The sequence below is a fragment of the Thunnus albacares genome, chromosome 11 (assembly GCF_914725855.1).
Source record: "Thunnus albacares chromosome 11, fThuAlb1.1, whole genome shotgun sequence".
NCBI classification, from domain to species: Eukaryota; Metazoa; Chordata; class Actinopteri; order Scombriformes; family Scombridae; genus Thunnus; species Thunnus albacares.
The window spans coordinates 19,363,742-19,388,219 of NC_058116.1; the positions used below are offsets into that span (position 1 = coordinate 19,363,742).

At 37.9% G+C, this 24,478-nt stretch overlaps 1 protein-coding gene across 3 annotated transcripts in view; it reads right to left on the minus strand.

The window, feature by feature from the left end:
- The window catches only part of cps1 (carbamoyl-phosphate synthase 1, mitochondrial), a 55,816-nt gene that overhangs the window by 23,411 nt on the left and 7,927 nt on the right, over positions 1-24,478 (minus strand). For all 3 annotated transcript variants that reach the window (XR_006406001.1, XM_044365985.1, XM_044365986.1), the window contains 15 exons: positions 24,189-24,284; positions 22,065-22,254; positions 21,582-21,739; positions 21,250-21,378; positions 20,374-20,518; positions 19,237-19,447; positions 18,566-18,764; positions 18,294-18,470; positions 17,438-17,556; positions 10,723-10,864; positions 9,814-9,879; positions 9,563-9,626; positions 8,963-9,144; positions 6,002-6,196; positions 3,340-3,407 (listed from right to left, as the gene is read on the minus strand). Coding sequence is in view for 2 of the 3 variants with exons in the window: in XM_044365985.1 (XP_044221920.1) it covers positions 3,340-3,407; positions 6,002-6,196; positions 8,963-9,144; positions 9,563-9,626; positions 9,814-9,879; positions 10,723-10,864; positions 17,438-17,556; positions 18,294-18,470; positions 18,566-18,764; positions 19,237-19,447; positions 20,374-20,518; positions 21,250-21,378; positions 21,582-21,739; positions 22,065-22,254; positions 24,189-24,284 (2,141 nt within the window). In the remaining variant the exon portion in view is untranslated. The remainder of the gene's footprint in view (positions 1-3,339; positions 3,408-6,001; positions 6,197-8,962; positions 9,145-9,562; positions 9,627-9,813; positions 9,880-10,722; positions 10,865-17,437; positions 17,557-18,293; positions 18,471-18,565; positions 18,765-19,236; positions 19,448-20,373; positions 20,519-21,249; positions 21,379-21,581; positions 21,740-22,064; positions 22,255-24,188; positions 24,285-24,478) is intronic.

Genomic DNA, 24,478 nt, shown 5'->3' on the forward strand with positions numbered 1-24,478 from the left:
AGTCAAAATAGGGAGCGGGAGAGAGAGAAAGGAAAATGAACAGCTATTTAGGTCGAAAAGCACTCCAGGCTCTTGAAAACGAGTTCAGAACTTAGTCATTAAAAAACAACAGATTTAGGCTAGTTTTGTTGTGGTTGTTGTTTTTGATGTTAGACTGCTAGCTGGGATACTCTCCTGTTTGAAGAGGATGGGTTGAGAGAAAGAGGACAAAGAAAGGCCACAGGCTTGGGTCAGAGTCTTATTACTTAGCTGTATGTCGCTCAGAGGCACACATATGTCCAACCCACAAATGAACACCGGCCCTTCTTTTGTGTACCAGCAATAGGAGATTCATACTCATTTGCATTCAGGTATATTCTTGACTGTGTGATGCTATCTAGTTTTTGTATCACTCTTCTCCAAATTTTCATTGGAATCCTCATTAATCCAGTCAGACTCTTCTGTAATGCAGTTCCACACAGAGCTGGAAAATTATATTATATGCACTATAACTTGCAGTTGTACATATTATATTTGTGTATACATGTACTGTATATGTATGTATATACATAACTATATTTTCCTAATATATATATATAATATAGTTTCTTGTTTAGTTTCTTCCCTCAGTGCTACTTTTTCTTCTTAGTCTACATTCTATTTAATTGTTTTATTCTATTCATTGTGCAACCCTGTATTACATAATACATAACAATGTATAATATGTAGCATAATGTATAATAATAAGCTGAATACACTGAACCTTGACCACTTGCAGTTCATTTATATTACACAAATATTATTTATTTGCCCAGTGGTATTGTTCACTACCACATCCTGATTTGGTTTCAACTTCTGAGAAAATTAAACAAACAAACAAAAAAAAAACACCAAAAACAAAATCCCAACACTAGCTGTGGTTTTATGGACCCTAATATTCCACTAATAAATTGGAGTAATAGCCCAATCAGAATAAAAAATGCCTCATGTAAACCACCTCAGTTGGAAGAGACTAGCCCGATCTGAAGGAATTTTCAATCGGGTTGAGAGGGGTGGTGTAAACCTTTGATAATCTACTTAATAGGAAAATAGTCCCTACTAACCATGCTCACGCTTAATCTGATCATTTCTCTCTGGTTGGAATAAATATATTCTTTCTGCGCATGTTTGCCCCACGTGGGGGTAACATTAGGTGATGTGAACGAGTTTCAAGGAGGGACAAAGACATGGCGGTTGCAAAACAAAACTGGTCTGTGGCTGATAAAACACTCTCTTCCTGTTTGAAGATTGCAGGACAAGTATGTGCTGCTGAGATTGCTGCTTAATTAGCAAGAACAGTAAAAACACAAATATTGTTCCCAGGACAAAATTTGGATCCATCTTGAAAATTGTATTAACAGGTAGAACCACTTCTTCTTCTTCTGTTATATTTCCAGCAGATTAGACACTTCACAAGGGGCGGAACCGCTTTGCTCATGTCAAAAAAGTTATATTCTGATTAAAGGCTTTGGGGCATGTAAACACACATCTTATCAGATCACTTTATTTAGTGTCCATGTAAACAGTAAAGTAGGAATCTCTAATCAGAATGATTTCAATCAGGTTGAAGAAATATTGTCCATGTAACTGCAGCTATTGAGGTAAAATTTAATAAATCAGACAAACGTAAAACAGTGGCATCGCCAACTGACTTAATGGACCTTTATAAAAGTAAGTTAGGTCATTTTCATGCTTGGGTGAATCCTCCAAATATCCCTCCTACCTCTAATACAAACCTCTACATCATTTAACTTATCTACTTCTTCCACCTTCATCTAGTCTAAGCTCATCTTCTCTTCTCTCCACGGTTCCCACACGCACACTTACTCATTCACACACATATACACATGTCATCCATTGATATGATATCGATCACTCCCATTACCCCTTCCATTTGATGTTGGCTGTTAGTCATAGTAAGCATAGTGAATCACCAATTTTTGATTTTTTTAATACTTTTTTTTTTTTTTTTAAATGAAGCAAATTCAAAAAAAAGAAAAGAAGACCTAGGTTAAGATTTTTTTTCAAGTTATTATTTGAAATGTTTTTTATACAAAATACTTCAAACTTTGTGAGTTTTGGTATGTTGTGTGCATGCATTTTACTGTTATATATAAGTATGAAGCTGAAATCTGACAAGGAAGACAAAGAGGAGAGTTTTGGGTATATAAATGTTTGAGTTTGTGCATATGTACTGAGGATGGGAAGAACATTCAAAAACCATTACCAAGTATGTCAAAGGGGAAGAGTGAAAACACTTTGGGGATGTAAAGATCAGAAACACTTCACCTCGGAGGAGGAGGAGGAAGAGGAGGAGGAGGAAGAGAGCTAACATTATGAATTAAATGTATTGATATTCAATATAATTTAACTAATGGTTTTAAATGTGTGCATGTTCATGACACTAAGAGTTTTCCACATCTTGCACGTCAAACGAATGAAGTCAAACACTCCATTATAAACACTTTATTTTCAGTGGCACCAAAGCCCTGCTGAATAAAGGGTCTCATCACGACATCTGCTGGACAAAAGTGTCACTACATGATGTAGGGAGCTACAGTGTGCATTAAGTTCATTAATCATCGTAACTAAAACTGTATTTTTATTCAATTAGCAGTAAGTCTGTGAATGAATTATTATCAGAGCTCATAGATTTTTTTCCTCAATGCCACAGCCAACCAGGGATGCACTTTTTCTTGTCTGTATTTATCAGTATACTTTGTTGGCCCAGTAGACTAATTCAGTTTTATGCCCATGCCCTTCATGATTAAGAGACTGCTGACATTGAGAGTCTGGCCTGTGAAAGTAAGAGATCTCTAACAACTCTTCACTGTTTGTGTTCTAGACACATTAGAATTAGAAAAAAAGGAGGACATTGTATTGTATGATGGGTTGATGTGAGGGTTTGTCAACTTTTCAAATCAGCAATCCACCATAGTAACAGGAAATTTGAATTTTGTGGACTTTGATATGCAGAAATCTTGTAATAAGCTGTCAATAAATTGCACACTGTATTATCATATTTACCAGTGTGAATGATATGTCTTCTGAAAATAATGAGGAAGGCACAGTGCTGTCTCACTGCAGTTAGAAAACAGTTTCTTTCTCTACAACTTCTCATGGATAAAAAAAAATATATATATCCATACCTGAAACTATTATTTAATTCAGATGAGAACTATCCACTATAGCAACTGAATTTGGGATGGGGACATGATAATAACAATCTCATCTATCGCAACTTCAGTGTTGAGATTAGGTGTTTGTAGGGCAATTGTAAACCTTGTCCCTGTTTGTTGGCAACTGTGTGCTCAAACTTACCTGAGAACATAAGAGGGGCGGAGTAGACAGGGGTAGCCCACCTGGTTGGCAAAGGCAAACGCATCATCCTGCAAGGGAGAGAAAAACAAAACGCTCTTAGAGAATTGTTTCTCTATCTTGGGCATTTATCTTAAATGTTTGTTTTTCTTATGTAGTCACTAATGTAATTTGTGTAATTCATACAGTATGACTTTACAAAACTAATAGCTGTAACTGGTATAAAAAAAAGCATCCATTTATGTTGCAAATGTATTAATTTTGGAGTACATGGGTGAAAAATATTAAATGCATTAGCCTATTTAATCAAAATGGTAAGAAATTAATAACAAATACCATGGCACAAGTACAAAGAATATAAGTGTTAAACCACTGAGCAAGGAGAAAATGTAGTCTAGACCTGACTGTTCAGGAATTATTGGCTAAAGCATCAAAATGCATGTTATAATACCAACATATGGCCCATCTGTGTAACTGCTGTTCCTTATCTCACTTGTTACTGTTGTAAGAAGTGGGAGACATTTAAAAAAAAACATTTGATTGTTCCAGAGCTTACAGTCTCTGAAGTACAAATAATTTTGAGGCAGACAAAGAAAAGTAAAGTATTCTAACAAGCACAATACCATCAGACAACAGTCTACTGTTCAACAAGTACAAGAGGTTTTAAAAGGCGGACAACAATTTGTCTGGTCCATTGCCTAAAAAGCTCTAATACCTATGGCCTGCATGTATAACCTGAGCTTTATTCGGTATTTCATCCTTCATGAAACGCTGTATTTATCAACAAGGAATTTATATAATGTTAGAAAACTAAAAGATTAGAGCCACTTGAGACAAACAAAGAATCAATATCAAATCAACCATGTGTGCTTGCGCTTGTCCTCGTGTTAACAACCTTCTCATACAGCAAGGCCCTTTTCACCCATTCTCAATTCAACCACAGACATTGTGAAAGGCTGCAGATTTGAAAGGGTGTACTTCCATATCTGCAAAGAACACAACTAATCAAAAGACTAAAAAGGGTAGCATAAAAGGGAGTATAAATGCTCCAACAGTCAGAAACTGGGGCTTCAATTCATCTCCCTTTTGATTTTCTTTTCTTCCATTCAGTTCACATGAGGAATGAGAGAAGAAAGAGTAGGAGTCGTGGACCGAGTCTAGCAGTGAAGGAAAGGCTGTCTGTCCACCTCCTCCTCCTTATCATCATTATCATCATCGCTCTTTCTCTCTTCTCCACCTCTCTGCACGTCTAGCCTTTTTCTCTCTATCATTACCCACTGTTCACTCGCCAGGTGGAGTACCATTAGCAGACAACAAAATAGCTTCCCAGAGACACAAGCATCTCCCACATGGCTCTGCTGGACTTATTCCAGCCTAATAAAAGCAAACGGATCCTTAAAGATCAGCAGGGAAATACAATATGTAGCTAGACTTTGGAGAGACATAGACCTTTATCTGTGTGTACTGGCTAATCGCTCCTTAGTGGTAACTGAGTACGTGAGCAACAGTACTCGAAAAGACATATTTCAGCTCTGACTGCAGACACATTTCAGTGCTCCACACCTAGGGGCCTGATAGCGCTTCATTCAAATGGAGCCAGGAGTGAGTTGAGAGGGCCAACCACAAGACAGTAAGTGGTGGAGCTGAGTCTCTGTATGAGGAAGAATAGAACGGTACATTTCCTTGAAGCAAATTCGTATCTACATCAAACTAAATAAAATAAAATAAAAACACTAAATGGGAATGTCTTCATTAAGATAAAATTTGCCAGAACCAAGTTGAAGCAGTAATAATTGGTTTATTATTATAATTACTATTATTATTATGATTTGGCCAATAGGGGACAGCAGAACATTCTGCTTTTATGGCAGATAACCAGCAGACACGGAGCAACTTACAGTAGCAGTATGAACAGTATTCATTGGGAGTTGTGTTTCTAACCACCTGATGAATGTAAGTTGGATATTCAGTCTCAGATATCTCAGTTTTTGTTCTCCATTGACTTATAAGGGAAAATAAATGTTCCACTATGTTCACCGCTAGTAGTTTACTTTGTCTGACTGCTGTTGACTCCTGTCGATACTGGGAAGGTAGCATAAAGTAGGTTTATCAGAGCTTTTTCATCCAAAACAGCTGTCCGCTGCTGGAAACAGGGTTGATGGAAGCAGTGAGACTTAACCAAACAGTATGTTTTTCAGGCTGTTAAACTAAATCAATTAGCTGCTGTAAAAAAGGCTGTCTGAAGAGCTGAGGGGGACTGCAGATTTGGGTGATAATTCTCTGTTGGCTCATCACTACCCCTTTCACATTACACACAGTCATTGGATCTACTGTTAATATAAAAGAAAAACTGTTTTCCTGGGGGGAAAACCCTGATACAGTTAGTCAGGGAATTCATTGATTGACTGTGGCCTGCAAAAACACATGAGCAGTCAAAGAAGCTGAAATTGGCTTGCTGGTTGGGTGGAACATTACATTAGAACAAGAGTGACGCTCTGACGCTTAGAGATCACAAAAACTGCTCCTTGGCGTTCCAGTCCTGCTCCGCAACATTCAAAAGTCTTGTATAGGAAGCATTTGAAGAGCATTTCTTGTGATTCAAATAGTTTTTTTGTTACAATATATCATTCACAGCCCTTCTATTAATATTTCATTTGTTTCTCACCAGAGAGCTGAGGGCCCTCCATGGGGCTTGGGCCACTCCGAGGTCATCTAGGATACCAGAGAAGACAGAGCGCTCCTCGGCCCGGTCAATCTGCAGGGGGCTCGTCCCCAGTATCTTCACCCCACTCAGGTGCAACGGGACGGCCAGGTTGTTGGGGATCTGGCCTCCCACAGATACAATGCTGCCAGAGCAACCCTGGAGACGAGAGGAAAATTCAACAGAGGTAAGTACAGATGGAAGAAATGGAAATTGGGATTGATAATAACTCTTTATTAATAAATAAACTCTATATTTTTAATGGTATGAAAGAGGCTATTTCGAGATCAAGTGGAAGACTAAATTAAATGCTTGTGGATTTTCCCTTTCTGAATTGAATTTACAGATATTTGATATAAATTAAGAGGAGAGGAGAGGATGGAGAAAAGAAGAATGTGCAAGATAAAAAAGAGAACATAACAGCAGACAGAATAAAAAAAATGAAGAGAGGAAAGAGGAAAAAAGACTAGGGAAGGGAAGGTACTCTGTCAAGTCTGGGACCTCCTGCCACCGACCTATCAGCAAAGATTTACAGTCTGAAATCTGTGGCCACTTTCAATTATTCTGGCCACTGATCACACAGTGAAAAAACGAGACAAACAAAAACAGTTGATCTTGGTCATGCCATGGGTTTAGTTATCACCAGGGACAGTGTGTATGTGTGTGTGCGTGCGTGTGTGTGTGTGTATGCTCCTTTCATTAACAGTTTGCAACCCCTTTTCCTGTCTGGCTGATCCAGGGGGGATGCTGTTTCTATGGCAATGCTAGGTTGTATCTCTTCATTATTCATGGGCTTGCTCTCCTGCTCCTGTCCAGGGTTTATCTCCATGCTCTAATGCTGTATTTATCACACACACACACATACACAAACATACACAAAGCAAGAGGGACCGTGAGAGAGGGATTGATAGTAATGCTATCTCCCGGAACAAACAAACATTTAATCACACTCTGATCCCATCGCAACTTTAACTGGATTACAATTCCCCAGCAAGGGAAAGTCAATGGATATTAGTACGCAAACACACAACACAACATAAATACACAGGCACCAATAAACATATACACGGAAATGTTCAGGGACACTGTCACTGTTCATACCCTTGAGCATGTTTTGAAATCTTTAGGGTCAGCTGGGCTTGAGACACAGCACAGAATGAGGGAGAAATGATGTATCATTATATACTGTATGTGATAAAGCCTGTTGGCTCAGTTTAGCATAAAGATTGGAAACAGGGGAAAGCTAGCCTGGCTCTGACCCATGGTATAAAAAAGCCACATACAAGTACTTCTAAAAGCTTAATAATTGACACTTTATATCTTGTTTATGTTCAATGACCTAAGTATAAAAAAGCGTATGCTTTTACAGGGGTGCTTATGTGCGGGACTATTTCTTGGTTGGGCGCAGTGAGTGCTGGAGTCTCCACTGGTTGCCTAGCAACCTCACCGTGGAGAGAAAAAGAGAATCACTGCTTCCAGCCATGAAATAGTCCAGCACATAACCCCCTTAAAAAAAAAAAAAAAACTGTTTTCAGTCTTCATGATAACGTAATCTACTCAAAGTGTTGAACTGTTCCTTGTAATTACAGGTTTAGTAAATTGAACATTGTTGCATAGCGTCAAATGTGACATCCAACCAGTTTCTTGTAACTCAAATGATAACCCCTAAAACTTTTGATAGAAATTAGACTTTGCACTGGCATTATCATTAATTTAGATAAGAGAACCAGGTAATGTGATACTGAATTATGATATAATGTAATCATGGTTCTAGCAGAATTAGAGATGATCCTTAGACACTAACTGACATAAGAGCAGCATTTCCAGAGGTTCTCTAAATAAAACAAACGTTTCTCAAGTTCTTCATAACAGTTACCCTGATAAAATGATGGAAAACTACCATCTAAAAATATATTTACCCCTCCCACCCCACCCCCAAATAATGTAGGCACAATCACATGAACTATGAGTGTTACAGAGAGGTCAGCAAACCTTGAAAAGCCACAAAAATCCACACGCTTGTAAATACAGAAACATAAGCTCTTAAATCTTAGATGAGCCTTTAGTGCTGCATAATAAATGTCCCAATTAAGACCATTTCAGAGTTTTCCCAGTTTCTGCTCGATGGAGGGCGAGGGGTTTTATTTGGCTGCTCATAATTGACAATTCCATCCAGGAGGATAAGGCAGAGGAAGCTGCACGCTTAACCAGTTTCTGAGTTTATATATAAATATGGGTCAACATAATGATTTTGGATATTGTTGGTTATGTTTCATCCATGCGACTTTGAGCAGAGAATTATTATTTTTTCCCAGCATGGTGGACGACTGCTCTGTGGAAACACCATGATAATAAGTGTCTATTCTACATATTTTGATACAAAAAATAAAATCATTCTTCAGCTGTACAGTCAAAAAAATGTCAAAAGAAAGTGGAAAGCTTAACTTGGAAAATTATTATGCCATTATGTGTATGCTAGTCTTAGACCGATAATATAGTTTATTTCCAATTTTGTTGATATATAATTGATTTCATATATGCTCTGTAACCAATCAATACTACTCTGCCTATGGGAGGCCTTAAATTGATTGCAATGCAACATTTCAATCAGATTCCATTCCATATACATGCATATATAAATAATAATTATTACTGATATTGCACTCTGACTGTCCAGGGTGTCCTGACTCACTCCCAGTGTATGCTGGGATAGGCCAAGTGATCTAAAATAGGATGCAGTAAGTGGGTGTGGAAAATGGATCACTGATATCATCAGTAGTGGTAGTTGTAATGTCTTGGGTATCAGTGGAAAGTTTTAGACTGCAGTAGTTCACTGATTAATGTTCTCTTGCATGATAAAAAGGAAACCCTGGATTTGATTTTGATTTGAGTTTTGTCGCATGAAAATGGTGTGTGCACGCTGACCTCTTGTTGGGTGATGTCCAGGATGCGCTCCAGGGTCAGCTCTTCAAAGTAAAGGCGGTCACACTCATCAAAGTCAGTGCTGACCGTCTCAGGGTTGTGGTTGACCACGACTGTCTTCTTGCCCATCTGTCTCAAGGCTCTGATGCTGGACACCGCACACCAGTCGAACTCAACACTGCTCCCTGGATGATTGAACAGTTGATAAAGTTGAGCATTTTGGCCATTAACAGGAGTTCACAAATTCAGCACAATAAGCATAAAACTGTGTGACATTTGCTTTCCATGTAAATGATATTCTGTCTTCCATTAACTTCCAGAAACAACCACTGACAATAACACTTGCCAATGCACTGCAGCTGCTGTGTGTAGCAAATTTAAACTTTACAGTTGGATGAAGTGGGATTAATTTGCTTAGTAAGTACAAACAATTGCTTTGTGTGGCAAAAAAATGTCAGATGATATAAATCTTTTCAGTGATGGTATTACTCATTTAAAAACATGTTATTGTATAAAAACGCATTGCATGTATTCATGTAAATGCAACAGACATATAAAATTGACTGATTCACAATAAACGTAACCACTAAATGTTGGACTCACCAATGTGGTAGGGCCCACAACCAAGAACCATAATTCCCTGGTCTTTAAAGTCCAGGTCATGCTCCTAGTGAATTGGACAAATGAACAAAACCCATGTTAATGATGCCCTCTTGAGGACATTGATAATTCTTAAGCAAATTTTAAAAAAACACTCTTACAATCAATATTCCTAGAATTCTGATTTCAAATATTTTTTTTCACAGTAAATTAAAATTAAATTGCTTCTAAACAAACTGTATTTTCTCTGTTACCTGCCCATGATAGGTACAGTACAGGTAGTTGGTCATGGCTGGGTACTCTGCTGCCAGAGTGTCAATCTGAAAAGAGGGATCAGAGAAAATAGAGATTAAAATGGTTCATTACTCAAATGTATATAAAATAAAACTTACTCTTGCCTGCCACACCCCTACAAAACAGTAATGAACAAATTTACTACTAAATTTTTCAGTCAAAGATCATTTTTTTCTGAATTAGCAGGACCTGGGGGTAACCAGTGTAAACATGGGTATAATGTGCAAATTCTACACAGAAAGGCCACAGTTATCCCTAAGCGGAGTTCAGACCATGGCGACAGTGCCAATTTTTATATGGCTTGTGCACTGATAGTTGAACTGATACTTTGCTGCTAATTCTTCTGTACATTGATGATGATTGTGACATTATTCCATTACTCCACTGGGGTATTACTACTACTACTATTGATTAAACCATTAACACATTCTAGAAAAAGATCAAAACCAACAATGCCTGTGTATATATAGCTTTACGCCTCAATGCCAAATAATGCAATTGATGTCTAAAACTATTAAAAACATCAGTTATAAAATAGTAGTTTTGGTCTCAATCATAGATAAAAATGACACCAGGGCTATACTTTAATTAATGATCTAAACACTTCTTTAACGGGTGAACAAATCAGCCATTTACTTGCAGTGTTACAGAATGGCATTATTAAAATTTAAGTTTATGTACGTTTTGACCTGTGAACCCAGATTGGTGGAGGTGGAAACACAGTCAATTTGTGTACATGTTTGTGTGTGGGTGCGTGTATATTGATCAGGTAGGGTCACTTATTGAGTGCACTGACTGTCAGATCTAGTGGACTCTCTGTCTCTCTGGCCTACACTGGAAGCTCCAGGAAGGAGCCCCATGATGCTCACCTGTTTGACCCAGGGTCTGATGCCATGAGTCAGCCTCAGCTCTCTGGCTGCGCTCTCATTGGAGCCCAGAATCTGGCCAACCTGCCGGTCTGAGAAGCCATCTTGCTTCACCTTTAGCAGGAGCCCCTTGGGTACTGTACCACTGTAGGTAAAAATAGTAAGTAATGGTAACTGTACAGTGGTTTCTGTAGCCATTCAGATCCCTTTACTTTGTCCACAATTTAAAACTGATTAAATATATTTTTAACTATTTAAACTGATCTTCAGGTTTTTCAGTGAGGTTAAAGTCTAGTCTATGTCCACTCAAGGACTTCAAAGAAAATCCTTAAGTGGCCACATCATCAGCATTAGCTAATCTTCATTCAGTTTTAGTTGTGCTTTGGAGAGGACCTTTCAAGGACCTTTCCATATTTGCCTTATTCAGTCCTCTGGACGACTGCAAGAAAACCTTTAACCCATTTATACTAGAACAACAACACGCAATGCAATTTTTAACCAAATCTCCCTTTGCAATCTTACGAGTGCAAGATTCTTATTCATTCTGGTACCACACTATGTCAACTGCATAGTAGAGGTCAGCAGACTCTGTCAATCACTTCTTACGTTTAAAAGTTTAATGAACAACATGCCTGACATAAACATGATAGTGAGGAAAAAGAAGCCTACTGAGATAGAAGAAAATGAGAAAAGGAGTTTATTTTTTTAATGTTGTTTTCTATCCTTGGCTCCTATTTGTATATTTTCAAGTCGACTGAACTCAGAGGGTCAATCCAGCAAGTGGGTCAAAACTGGCTGGTTTACCCAGCGGTGTGGACAGCAGGGAACAGCCCACCTCAGAGCGATCAATAACACATCGACAAACAAGGCACCGAGGTGCCAGAGCAGCAGGTTGGCAAGTGCAGCCAATTAAAACCAATTTTTGTCAATAAAACTTTAATGTGAGCTGTAAGGTTAAATAGAAAAATTGTGGCAGAGATAAAGTTAGTAGTTTTGAACTGGAGCAGGCTCCGGTAAAGTACAGTTTTGGACCTGCTGAACTTCCATGTAGTTCACATCTTGTTGGTTACTGTTTCATGAAACCGCCAACTGTAGCTGACAAAACATGATGGGAAAGGAATATTTTGACCACAGGGAAAATGAAGACGGTAATGAAGTAAGATTAAAAAATACTTCTTTCTGTCTAAATTTAATAATTTTGCATTTTAATCTCAGACTAGTAAAGTATAAATCCATTTTAATATATTCATAGCAACGTAAGCTTTTTGCAGAGAATGATTAAATCTGCTTAAAATAAAAATATTTTTTGCTTTGTTTTCATGCTTAAATATGATGACTTCAATCAGTAAAAAGTCAGTACATTAGTCAGTACAAAGACAGTACAAAGACATCTATGTTTGGGGAAATATGTTTGTTTTCTGTTTTCAGTCAAATTAAAGGATCAAGATAAATTTAATTACTGTGCGTTAAGTAGAGATATTGGTCCAGCCCAGCTCAATGCACACACAGGAGGCAGAGAGAAATAGCTAGCTTCTGCCATGAATGAAAAAATACACCCTTCTAAAATAGTCTTGATTATATGTTTCATCATGTTTTCTAGCAAGCTAGCAAACAATACAACCAAAAGTCAGCTGGGTTTTGCTCAGAGTTAGGAAAGTGTGAAAGGCTGGTAAACTTCTTAGCAAGGACATGACATGTGAAACGATGGTGAAGTCACTGGGCTGGGCTGAGCTGTTTATGGTCATGAAATAGTTGCAGTCAGTGTATCTGCTTATTAAAACAACACTACCATGTGTTCAATGTCTACACATGGAAAAAGATGAGACAAAAGATACAAAGACACAAGATATCTAAATATGACAGCTATGGAGTTTGGATGGTTCCTTTGACAGAGCTAGGCTAACTTTGCTTTCTGTGTTTGTGTTTGATATTGATCTTCTCATTTAACTTCCACTAAGAAAGCAACAAACGTATTTCCCATTATGTCGTAGTATTCATTTAGCCCCAGGTAGAGACAAAAGGAAGGAATTCTTATTTCTGGTAAGAAAGCCTTCTCTCTCGCCTCCTTATCTGAATTATTTATGACCTGGTAGCGTAACAATATTGGAAATGTCAAGTGTGTTTTAACTCCCACTGCACATGGCTGAGCCGAGAAATAACAAACCCCAGAAACAACGAAAGAAGAGAATAGCAAGAGTTCTGAGTCAGAATAACAGGAAGGAAAGACATTAGATCTGAGAGCTTGGTTGTCTTGTGTACAATTACCTTCTCTGGAAAAGCTGTTTAGAGCGAGTGGTATATCCTTTGCATGCCATGAACGTATGTATACCCTCACATAAAAATAAAACATGAAGTACACATTAAGACAATGTGTATTGGTGTGTGTGCATGTGTACAGGGAGTGAGGAAAAGGGACTGCCAGATATACATACACATATGCTTACACACACACACACACACACACACACACACACACACACACACACACACACACACCTTAAAATGACAAGAATCAATTTCTGGCTTGTCACACTTTTCACTTAATCAAGTTTGAACTTTCAAAACACTAGAATGACACTTTCTGTGTGTTGTATAATTGCTGTCCTCACAAACTAAGTCCTTTAATTCATGTCACATGCAGTGCTTATATACCTAATTATCTATGTCTTCATATGCAAATGTATCATCAGGTTGTCAAATTCTGAGTTCTGCTTTAAGTAATCAAATTGATTTTTTTTGCTGGTATCAAAATAGATTTTTTAAAAATATTTGTCATATCTATAACAAAGGTGCACTCATATTCCAGCATAAAACTGGTTTCTGTAGAAAAGTGCTATTAGGACTGTGTGTATGTCTATGAGTCTGTCTGACCATACTGTATTTTAAATCAAAAAGTCAACATGATATGGGATATATACAGACGGGTGACAAATTAAAGGAAAAACCGGCACAGGTCTGAACGCTTGACCCCTACAGTGAGGGGATCTGGTGGCTCTGTTTTGCTGTGGGGGCCATTTTGCTGGCATGGTTTGGGTCCACTTAACCCCTTAGAGAGAAGGGTCACTGCAAATTAATACAAATTTCTATCCTGATGGAAGTGGTCTCTTCCAGGATAACAATGGCCTCCATCCATAGGGCACGAGGAGGTCACTGAATGGTTTGATGAGTATGAAAATGATGTGAATCATACGCTATGGCCTTCACAGTCACCAGATCTCAACTTAATTGAACACCTATGGGAGATTTTGGACCGTCGTGTTAGACAGCGCTCTCCACCATCACCATCAAAACACTAAATGAGGGAAAATCTTTTTGAAGAATGGTGTTCATCCCTTCAATGCCAAGGTGTATTGAAGCTGTTCTGGCGGCACGTGGTGACCCAACACCTTATTAAGACACTTTGTGTTGGTTTTTCCTTTAATTTGTCACCAATCTGTAGGTGTAGCTTACAAATTAGAACTGAAACAATCAGTTGATTAATTGACTAGTTTATAAACAGAAAAATTATCTGCAACTATTTTTATAACCTATCAATGTTTTCAATCACTTTTCAAGCAAAAAATACCATTTGCAACTATTCTTTTGTCATATATCATATGAAAAATTGAATATCTTTTGGTTTTGGACTTTTGAAGACATAATCTTGGGCTCTCAGAATTGTGATGGGCATTTTCTCACTGTTTTTTGACATTTCATGGACTAAATAATCACCTAATCTAAAAAATAATCTGCAGATTAATCACTAATGAAAGTAACCGCTAGTTGCCGCACTAATATAAACATGTACTGTTAAACACTAACACATAGTCATTGTATTGCTATACTAGTACATGGCTAACTTCAATCCTAACTGCTCTGTCCTAACCTTAAAATTACCGGCATCAGAGAGTAAGAAAAATCACTTTTTTCAGATTTTTCTAGTCCGTTGTGAAGGTGACATAAATGACAGAGCAAATTATTGGCTGTCATTGGTATAAAAATCACACCCTTACTTAATAACAATTTTCCACCAACTGCCACAGTGTAGAGGTGGGCAGAGCTCAGTGAAAATAGAGTCAATGTAATAGAGATATTCATTGTCAATGTGAACAGCTTATTTTAAAGATCGGTCTATTATTTAGTTCTAATCTTAACTCTACCCAAAAAATCCTAACGCTACACATGACTCTTGTTCAAATGGAAAAAAAATAAGTTCTCACTTCATTCACTCATTTTTTTCATCTTTCTATCAAAAAATATCCTTCAGTCCTAATTACAGAATTAAGAACCAAAACACTTATGTACACAAACAATGAGCCTGCTGACCAGTCGAGCCTGAAGCCCACCTTTACTCAGCTCTACTGCCCGTAAGTCTGGCAGAAGCCTATTGTACTGTAGTGTGCCTATTTCAATGTCCCCCGCTCCAGAGGCAGTGGAGACTACAACAGCCTTCACTATGTCAGCGTGTTGTGGTAGGCGCCCACCAAACGGCCAGCCATTAATTATTAAACAGCAGAGTCAGAAGGAAGCAGCAGGTAACCTGTGGCTAAGCCATGAAAATTCACAGCGGCTTTGATTTGAGCTGTCTAGGTGAGAGCTGGAGGGCAGAGAGAGCGAGGAAGCTAAGGGGAGGGAAACCATGAGAAAGAGAGAAACAGACTAAGGTTCATCTAATTTTGAGCACCAATATTTTTCTACTGGTGAGTATTTCTAGAATTTCTAGAAAAAAAACATTCAGAGTTTCTCATAAAAGGTCCTTCTTTTAGGCATTTTAAAGGCAAGGGCTAGATGTAGCCCTTGCAATGGGACAGAGGGATTAACAGTGCTGTGGGCAGCAGTATAAAGTGCATTTTGGTCAGAGATCCTGCAGGAGCAGGTGGGTGCAGGACTGAAGAAACAGTCCTGCATAGACAAGAATAAAACAGAAGCTATGGTGGCAGAATTTCTACATTTGGTGCAGTTTTATGAGCTTTTCTGAAAAAAAAGTGTATAACTTATCAGTAAGTCAATCAATATAATAAAAAATGTGTTGATTGTGATTTATCAAAAAAAAAAAGAATATAATTTCACTACAGATTTTACAGAGTTTGTCAGGAAATAATCATGTCATGAGTGGACATGATGTCTGTAGCAAAGGGCCAATAATAATCCACAAAACAATAAGAAAGTCTTGGGTAGAAATAATGGGACAAAAAGGAGCTGAGTGCATGCAGCAAAAAAGTGAGAGTGACTGTAACTGAGCCAGCTTTGGAACTAGGAAAGAAATTACAATATATTCCATAAAATGAATCCACACTTGAAGGATCAGCTGGCCTTTGGCACACTAGACTGCATCTTTATGGATGGATGGATGGATGGATGGAAGTACTGTATTTTGGAGGAGATAGTTCCACTTGACTAGATATTTCCAACCATCAAAGAAAAGCAGGGATTCAAGCAGATACCGTAGTGTAAGTTTCATTCTAGCTGTTGAGGATGTCACAGCACCTGTAACACACTATGCACACCTGCAACACACTATGCACACCTGCATACAGGCACAGAGGTAAGTATTGTAAAAAACAAATACATTATATCTCTGCAATTTAACCACAGGCTCAGTCGAGAATGTGATTACTAAAAATCTGATCAAATTATAGATTACAGTCAGTGTCAAAAGAAAAGAAAACATAATATTGATGTACTAAGTGAATTTGTGAATGTTGCAGAGTTGTGGCTAAAGAGAAGGTAGAATTTATTAGAATATACAGCGGGGCTGGCCGACCAATCAAGTTTTATTTTCAATTACATATTACAATTATAAATCCAGCACATCATTTGTCGGAGCAGCTGGACAGCGCAGTGAGAGACAAACAGGCAAAGCAGAGCTCTTCCTCACAGCATGAATGTGTCTGAGTCAAATGTTCAACGATGGAAACTGACTTTGGTTTTATTTAGATACGAGGCTGCTTCGCTCTATGTAATGATCTTCTTTCATCCAGCTGCTCGGTGTTGCACTCTCTCTGTCTGCAGTCTGTGATTGTGAACATGCTCACTTGTAGAAAGCTGATTAGAAACCTGGGTACACATATACATGGCAGAGAAATCCATGTTCTCCAGGGAGTAAAATCTACCTGTTGAAACCAGGTTTCTCTGATCCCATACTCCGATTACAGAAAGCAGGTTTCTCGTTCACACGACGGTTAAGAAATGAGCTTTCTAGAGAAAACCGAGTTACTCAAGTGAATGTAAACACACTGCAGGAAAATACAAGTCAATGATTTCTGTCAAACCTCTTGTTTGTAACATGATGAATGATCATTTTACTACTGAACACTCTCCACACAACATGCATCTCAACAATCACTACAATAACATGATCTTAATTAACATAGTTTATCTTATTTTGATCTGATTTATTTTTATTTATTATTCTTATATCATTTATTTAAATAGATATTTATATATTATTTATTTTATATATATTTATATTTTATTTATCTCATTTTGTTACATTTATTATTTTATTTGTTTTTCACTTGAATTATATTTAAAGGTCAAGGAAATCCACTGTTAAAAAGCCAAGTTTTTTTTTTTAAATAGTTCAATAAATGCATGATGTTTCCAAAGTCAATGAGTAATCGTGTTAAATAATCGTGACCACAATCATTGTGATTATGAATTTTGCCATTAATCAAGCAGCCCTAATATAAAGATGAAATCAAAATCACATCACAGCATCTTGTATATTGGATATTACCTCTTGTAGTGTGCCAGGTCCTTCTCCAGCTCAGTGATCCTGTGTAGTTTGTGGAGGAACCATTTGTCTATGGCTGTCAGCTGGTGGATCTGATCCACACTCATGCCACTGTGCAGGGCCTTCAGGGTAGAGACATGAAACAGTCTCAGTGTTACATTTATCATTCATCGTCACATCATTAACAAGTCCATCATTCATGCTCGTTGTTTGAGTTTTGTGAGTGCAATAACCAATAAGTTTCACAAAGGTTCAGACAGACAGAGAATTGATTAAAATCATGTTACAAATCACCATCACCAAATGCTATTATTATATCCATTAAAAGCATGTTTAAGTAGATGTGGATGTTTCTTCACATTTCAATAGGTAATGCGACAACCCTGTCTTTGAAAGATGAAGCTTGACCCAGTGTCAACATGCACTTCTCAAAGTGCTGTCTCACCTTCATCTGATTGAATGAGGAAAAAGACTATTAGCACTGTATTGAGGGAGCACAAAAACAGCAAAAATATATTTCAGATTATGTTATTTGAATTCATCTTCCCCCACACTTGAACATAACGGTATTTGAAAAGGTCACACTGTCGGGTTAGATAATCAAGCACTGTTTCTATGCGTTTTCCAAGTATTTTAAGAACTATGCCTCTATTTAAACTTAATCAAAATTTCACACACACAGGCATTTCCACACAATTAGGCATTCACAGCCAGGCATGCAGGTAGCTCAGGGACACATTTTGCTCTGCATTTGATGTTTTTTTCATGATAATTTTTCATTAGCCCTTCAAAATGTGATTTTAATGAGAAAACTTTAGTCAGTATCATTCATTATTAATGTCATGAAAGATTAGTGTACCTTAGCGAGGGAGAAGATGCGGGTGCTAGAGGGCACAGCCAGCTCTTGTTGCAGGTTGTGGGTGTCGGCCCAGGCTTTTTTGAGTGGCAGCCGTGGCACAAAGCCATCCACTGATGGATGACACATCCTCAGAGCCTTCTGCACACTCTCCTCAAAGGTCCGGCCCACTGCCATCACCTGAATCCAAGAGAAGGAAATACAGTACATGAGAGTATAATATAGATGTGTGTTGAATAAGTGAGTGAGTGTTTATCCATGGATACTCCTCCCACCTCTCCGACACTTTTCATTGCACTGCCAATTTCAAGAGACATGCCCTGAAAGCGGTCGAGGTCCCAACGGGGGATCTTGGTGACAATATAGTCTAGACTCGGCTCAAAACAGGCTGTGGTCTTCTCTGAGACTGCATTCTTGATGTCTGGCAAGGGGATCCCCAGAGCCAATTTAGCAGCTACAAATGCCAAGGGGTACCTGTGAGATATTCAGCAAGGCAGAGAGACCACAATCAACTGGTGGTGGGTAACAGCTTGAGAACTTTTTTTACTGTTTAAAAATGTTTCTGTAGCATATTAACATTATTATCATCATAAAACTGTATTCTTTCATTGACTAATATAGTCTGGCCTCAACATAATGCTGCTGCTGATGCTGCAGTGGTGTTTTGAAAAGTTTTGTTACTTTTGTTGTTAGTGTTGGATTCTATTGTAAATGACATGAATTTAAGATGACCACACTCACTTTCTCCAGGCAGAACTACAAACTCACAAGCCTGCAGTGGATGAGTGTTTGATACTCAAAAGATAGTTTCTGGCGTGAGTATAATTTTATAATACTTATACAAAGAACCTTTTCATTTATAGTGTATTCTAGACTTTTCCAACATGTTGTATTTCGAGCCTACTGGCAGTCTGAGCCTGTTGTTCAAGTACATATAGTCGCTCACCCAGTAGCTTTGGATGCTAAAGCGGAGCTTCTTGAGAGCCGGGCGTTAACCTCGATGATGCAATACTCCAGGGACGAGGGGTGTAGAGCATACTGGATGTTACATTCGCCGACAATGCCAAGATGACGAACCACTTTAATGGCCGTCTCACGGAGCATGTGGTACTCCTCATTGGACAATGTCTGGCTCGGTGCCACCACTATGGAGTCACCTGAAGAACAAGAGGAGGCGTTAGGGCTTAGAGTGGCTTTGAACAATGTTAAAGGTTTCTGAATTTGGTTGTAGTTAATGAGAAAGAGGCAGGAAAATGAATACTGAAAAGAAGACCGAAGAGAATACAAGAACCAATGTCCCGTGTAACACATTCCACTCTACATTTCCATTTCTTTTGTTGTATATAGTTGTTTGTACAGTTTCCTTTTCTTCAAAACATTTAACAATCTCTTACAATATGTATCACTTTTTTAACAAAACAGTAAAGCTTGTATCACCTGAATTACAGTTCAGCACATTTACAGTACATCTCTTGAAATCAGCAACAAACATCTGCACAACAAAATAGCTTTACAATTGGCATTACAACTGTTTCATCTATTGTTATACAGGAGAGGCTCTATGGCCAGAGAGTATTGCATTACAGATAAAAGACGCCCTTGTCTGTTTATCGGTTGGACTTCACTCAAACCATATTTAATCTCAGGTATACTTAAGAATGTCTCAGTCTGTATAAGATCTGAATCTTGGCTATAAGAACTGAACTAAACCCAAAGGCTTAAGTTTGCCGCTCAAGTATTGATTCTCACTGCTTTTCTTGATCTACAGAATTAGACAACTTGTCCAAAACGTCTATATCATCTTTCCAGGTACACAATGAATTTGGTCAACAAGAACAACCTGCTTGCACAGAAAAGGGCAAAAAGAGAACTCGCTCACCCTGAAGCATCTTCCTCAGAGAGACAGAGTGCGTGTGCTTTTGAGGACAACACAATCGAACGACGCAACAACAAATTAAACAGAACTGACTCTAACAGCAGAACAAAAAAAAGAACAGAATACTTTAAACGATACCACAAAACAGAACAAAACAGTATGAAGAACAATGCAAAAATATGTAGTACTGAGTTCATGCTTTAGTACCTGTGTGAATGCCCAGTGGGTCAAAGTTCTCCATGTTGCAAACGGTGACACAGTTATCAGCCACGTCTCTCACCACCTCATATTCCACCTCCTTCCAGCCCAGCAGGGACTTCTCCACTAGGATCTGAGTGCTCATGGCCAAAGCCTACCATATGCACAAAATATTATCAAATATTATGCCTGCATTATATTATCAACCCAATAAAACAGCACAATTCAATACAATAGCTACATGCAATAGCTATAAAACATAATACTCTTTTTGATAATGCTGAGGAAATGCCGTTCAAGGAATGACTACCTTGGGTTTTCTTTTTGTCAAACATTAGACCAGGACTCTCTGAACCATATCTTTGTCCTGTACTTGATACAAACCATTTCAAAAGCCTCTGAGCATAACAATGGCAAAGAAAGTAATACTTGCCAGTTTAACATCCCAATGAAACAAAAAATAAGTACTTTTATTGTAAATGCCATATGAGGAAAACAGTTGAATATGCAGCATGGCACAAAAAGTATGCACCAATCAGTCTGGCACAGACAATTACTTTTGTAGCTTGTGATCACAGATTAGAACCAACTGAGCTGTCAGACATTAAGCTGCATACTGGACGAACAAAAAAGAATGTTGCTTAGCAACAGCAAAGTATTTTTTTCTTGGCAGGGACCAAAGAAATACATCTTCACAATTTCAAAGCTTTTATCTTTGTTCAGGTTAATCCTGTGAACACGGGCAAAGGTATAAAACTAGAAATGTCTGTCAGTAAAAGTTTTGGAAAAATGCTTCAATTGACAAGCAAAACAAAAAAGTAAGAAGAAGAATGATAATAATTGTCCCAAGATGCCCACAGCATCACTACCCTATACCATTCTGACCTTGTGGGCAGTTTCCTCCAGCTTTTCTTTGTTGGCACACAGACCAGAGCCCAAACCTCCCAAGGCATAGGCTGATCGTAACATCACTGGATAGCCAATCTGCTCTGCTGCTTTCAAAGCATCAGACACCTGAAAGATGCACATGAACATTATATTTCCCAAAAATAAAAAAAGTTAACACATGCTTTTGAACCCACTACAGAACTTAGAGATTACATGCAGAACGTATGTATCTTTATAGAAAGATACACATATGTTAAGGAAGTGACTATGAAAGGAGCATGTAATCTACAAGAGGATCTCTTTTCTTGTTATCAGACTTGGATCCTTACCGACTCCACAGCGATACTCGGTGCGATCTTCTCGTTAATCTCCATCAGTTTGTCAGCAAAAATCTGTCTGTCCTCTGTGGCCATGATGGACTCCACTGGGGTTCCAAGGACTTTCACCCCATACTGCTCCAGGACACCCCGCTGGAATAATTCTACTCCTGAAACACCAATCCACATAAAAGTGTATCATTAAACAGAAAGACAAACTCATGTACGCAAGCTAGTTGAAGTTCAAAAACTCAAATATGTCGAATGCTGTTATTTTTAGTGCCTCATAGTACCACAAGTTGCACATTTTTGGTATATGTGGATTTTCCAAGCCTGTCAGTGATTGTGCCTTGCACTGAACTCCATAAGGAAATAAACTGCTATCCCTCATAGTCTTCTACCCTACGTACTGATCTCCACAGAGAACTAAACCACATTGAACCCCAAAATCAGCAATCCCACACATCCAGGCAAACAAGTGCACACATGTCTCACCACAGTTGAGGGCAGTCTGTCCACCCATGGAGAGTAGGATGCCATCTGGACGCTCGACCTTGATGACTTCAGTGACAAATTGTGGCGTGACGGGTAGGAAGTAGACGGAGTCGGCCTGCTTGGTGCCCACCTCGTTGGTCTGAACCGAAGCGATGTTTGGGTTCATGAGTACCGTCTTCAGGTTCTCCTCCTACAACACCATGTACACATGAATGGTTATTATTTAAAGGAAAACTAGAATATAATGAAGATGAGTGATTACTACATGTTTTGACTTCAATGTCTGTCACTTTTATATCATTCTGTCTTTCAATTTAAACTGTGGTTTTTCTGCTTGACATTTATTTCTGTTGGGTGAAATGCAACTTTGCCTTTTTCACGGCAGACATTTTGACTTATCATAATGGGAAAAGCACAGGTGTTACTAATAACATTAACGCTGGCTCAGTTCTTTTCAAGTGTCCCAATAAGCCATGCCACTGAGCCAGCATGCACAACACCAGGACCCTGAAACTGAAGCAGCTAAATGGAATTCAGAAATCATTAATTTTATTATTCACACCTGCTAGACTTTTCCTGCTGTGACATGTCAAAGTGTGTTCTGTGAAAAAGGCCTATTTATTTCACATGTCAAGGACTAGAATGGGTAGCATACAGCATGCACACCACATTATTCAAACATTCATGTATGAATAGTCTTCTGAGAAGGTTTTCTAAAAAGTCACATCTAAAGAATAACACAATAATATGTTCAGTATTAGTAAAATGCATCAGTCTGTATATCATCGCACTCCAATTTCTCTACTCTGTCAGTGTCTCTTAGCACCAAGCCTATTCATTTTAAATCAGTCTTTAAAAACAGGTCACAAATAAAAAGTTTCATTTGTAAGAAAGGATAAATAATATCCTAAAACTGCTGGGCATTGTAGTTTTAACCAAACAGGACTAAAAAGTGCATTTATTAAGACATAGCCTATTTTAAACCACAGATTAACATGCATTGATACACTAGTGAGTATTTACAGCACCAGAATGGTGTATGTAAAATTAACTGCAGTGTTCAGGTTAATGCAACAATGTGCAACAAAGGTATTGGAAAACAATGGAGGTGTGTGACACAGAGGAATAAGCAGCAGTGTATCGGGACAAATTTTACATTTATCCTGAGATCAATTGAAGATACGTTTATTGTTGCTTTTGGTCATTTACTTTGATTTGTTGACATTAAACACAGGATATTACCAGCTAATGTATTTAAGACGGATCTCAGACAACAGTTTTAATAGTCTTCCAACATGGTTATGCAGCCATTTGGGTTGATAATTTACATCAAATTGTGCTCAACAAATCTAGAGCTGATCTACTGACTTTTACTGAGAAAAAAACAAAATAAGTTTTCAGGTACCCACATTATCACCATTATGATGCTCGTATCTTGCTCTTGTGCCATTTATTTATAGAGAATATGATTTATCAACAGATCCTGAAATTTTCAGGTTATTCAAGGATATTTTGGATTTTTATTTTATAGACATTATCACTGTGGGTGCTTAATGCTGATTTACACAATCTTGATCTCAACAATGTTGTGCTGCAACACAGATTTTGTTTCAACTGATCTTCTTTTGTTGACGTTTAAGGGGGACTTCAGTCTTCTCTTCACACATGCACACACATTTTTCTAACCTGTCATGTACTCTTTTCCTTGTGTGATACTTAATGTTTTGGGTTTTTTTTTTTTTTTAATATGACTTCAAGCTGATTATTAATTTACCCTTGTATTCTTAATTCTTGATGTGACATCTTTATACATCTATTTTGACTAAAGACAGATTTGATCATTTATTCAAACACAGTATCATATTCCTGCTTAGCTTATTCTATTCAGCTTTTGACCATAATAGTCTACAGATACCACAAGCTGTTTTGATTATTACTTAGGACAAATTGCCTCATAGTTGATGGGTGTTTTCTTTCTTTTACATACAGTATATGTAGTATTAGTCATCACAAATGATTAGACAGGATTTGTGATTTGTTGTCTTTTATTTGTTGTCAAAATATTATATAATCATACTACCCATTTCCTGTGTTTTTTCAGTAAGTTGACATGTTTTTTCTTACCTTCATGGCCTTGACTGCCTGAGATCCAGAGTAGTCAAACTCTCCAGCCTGACCAATAGACAGACCACCGGAACCCAGAACCAGCACCTTTGACACCTGCATTCACAAAGATAGACCGGTAAACACACACAGTACATTGCAACATGTAAAACAGTAACTAACAGCAACTGTGAAGCATGATATTCCATTTTCAATTAACTTGTTTATATTATTTCAATTACTTGACAAAATTTCCTGTTTTTTAATTTACTTTTCCACATATAAAACATTGTGATGGTGTTATACAGTCT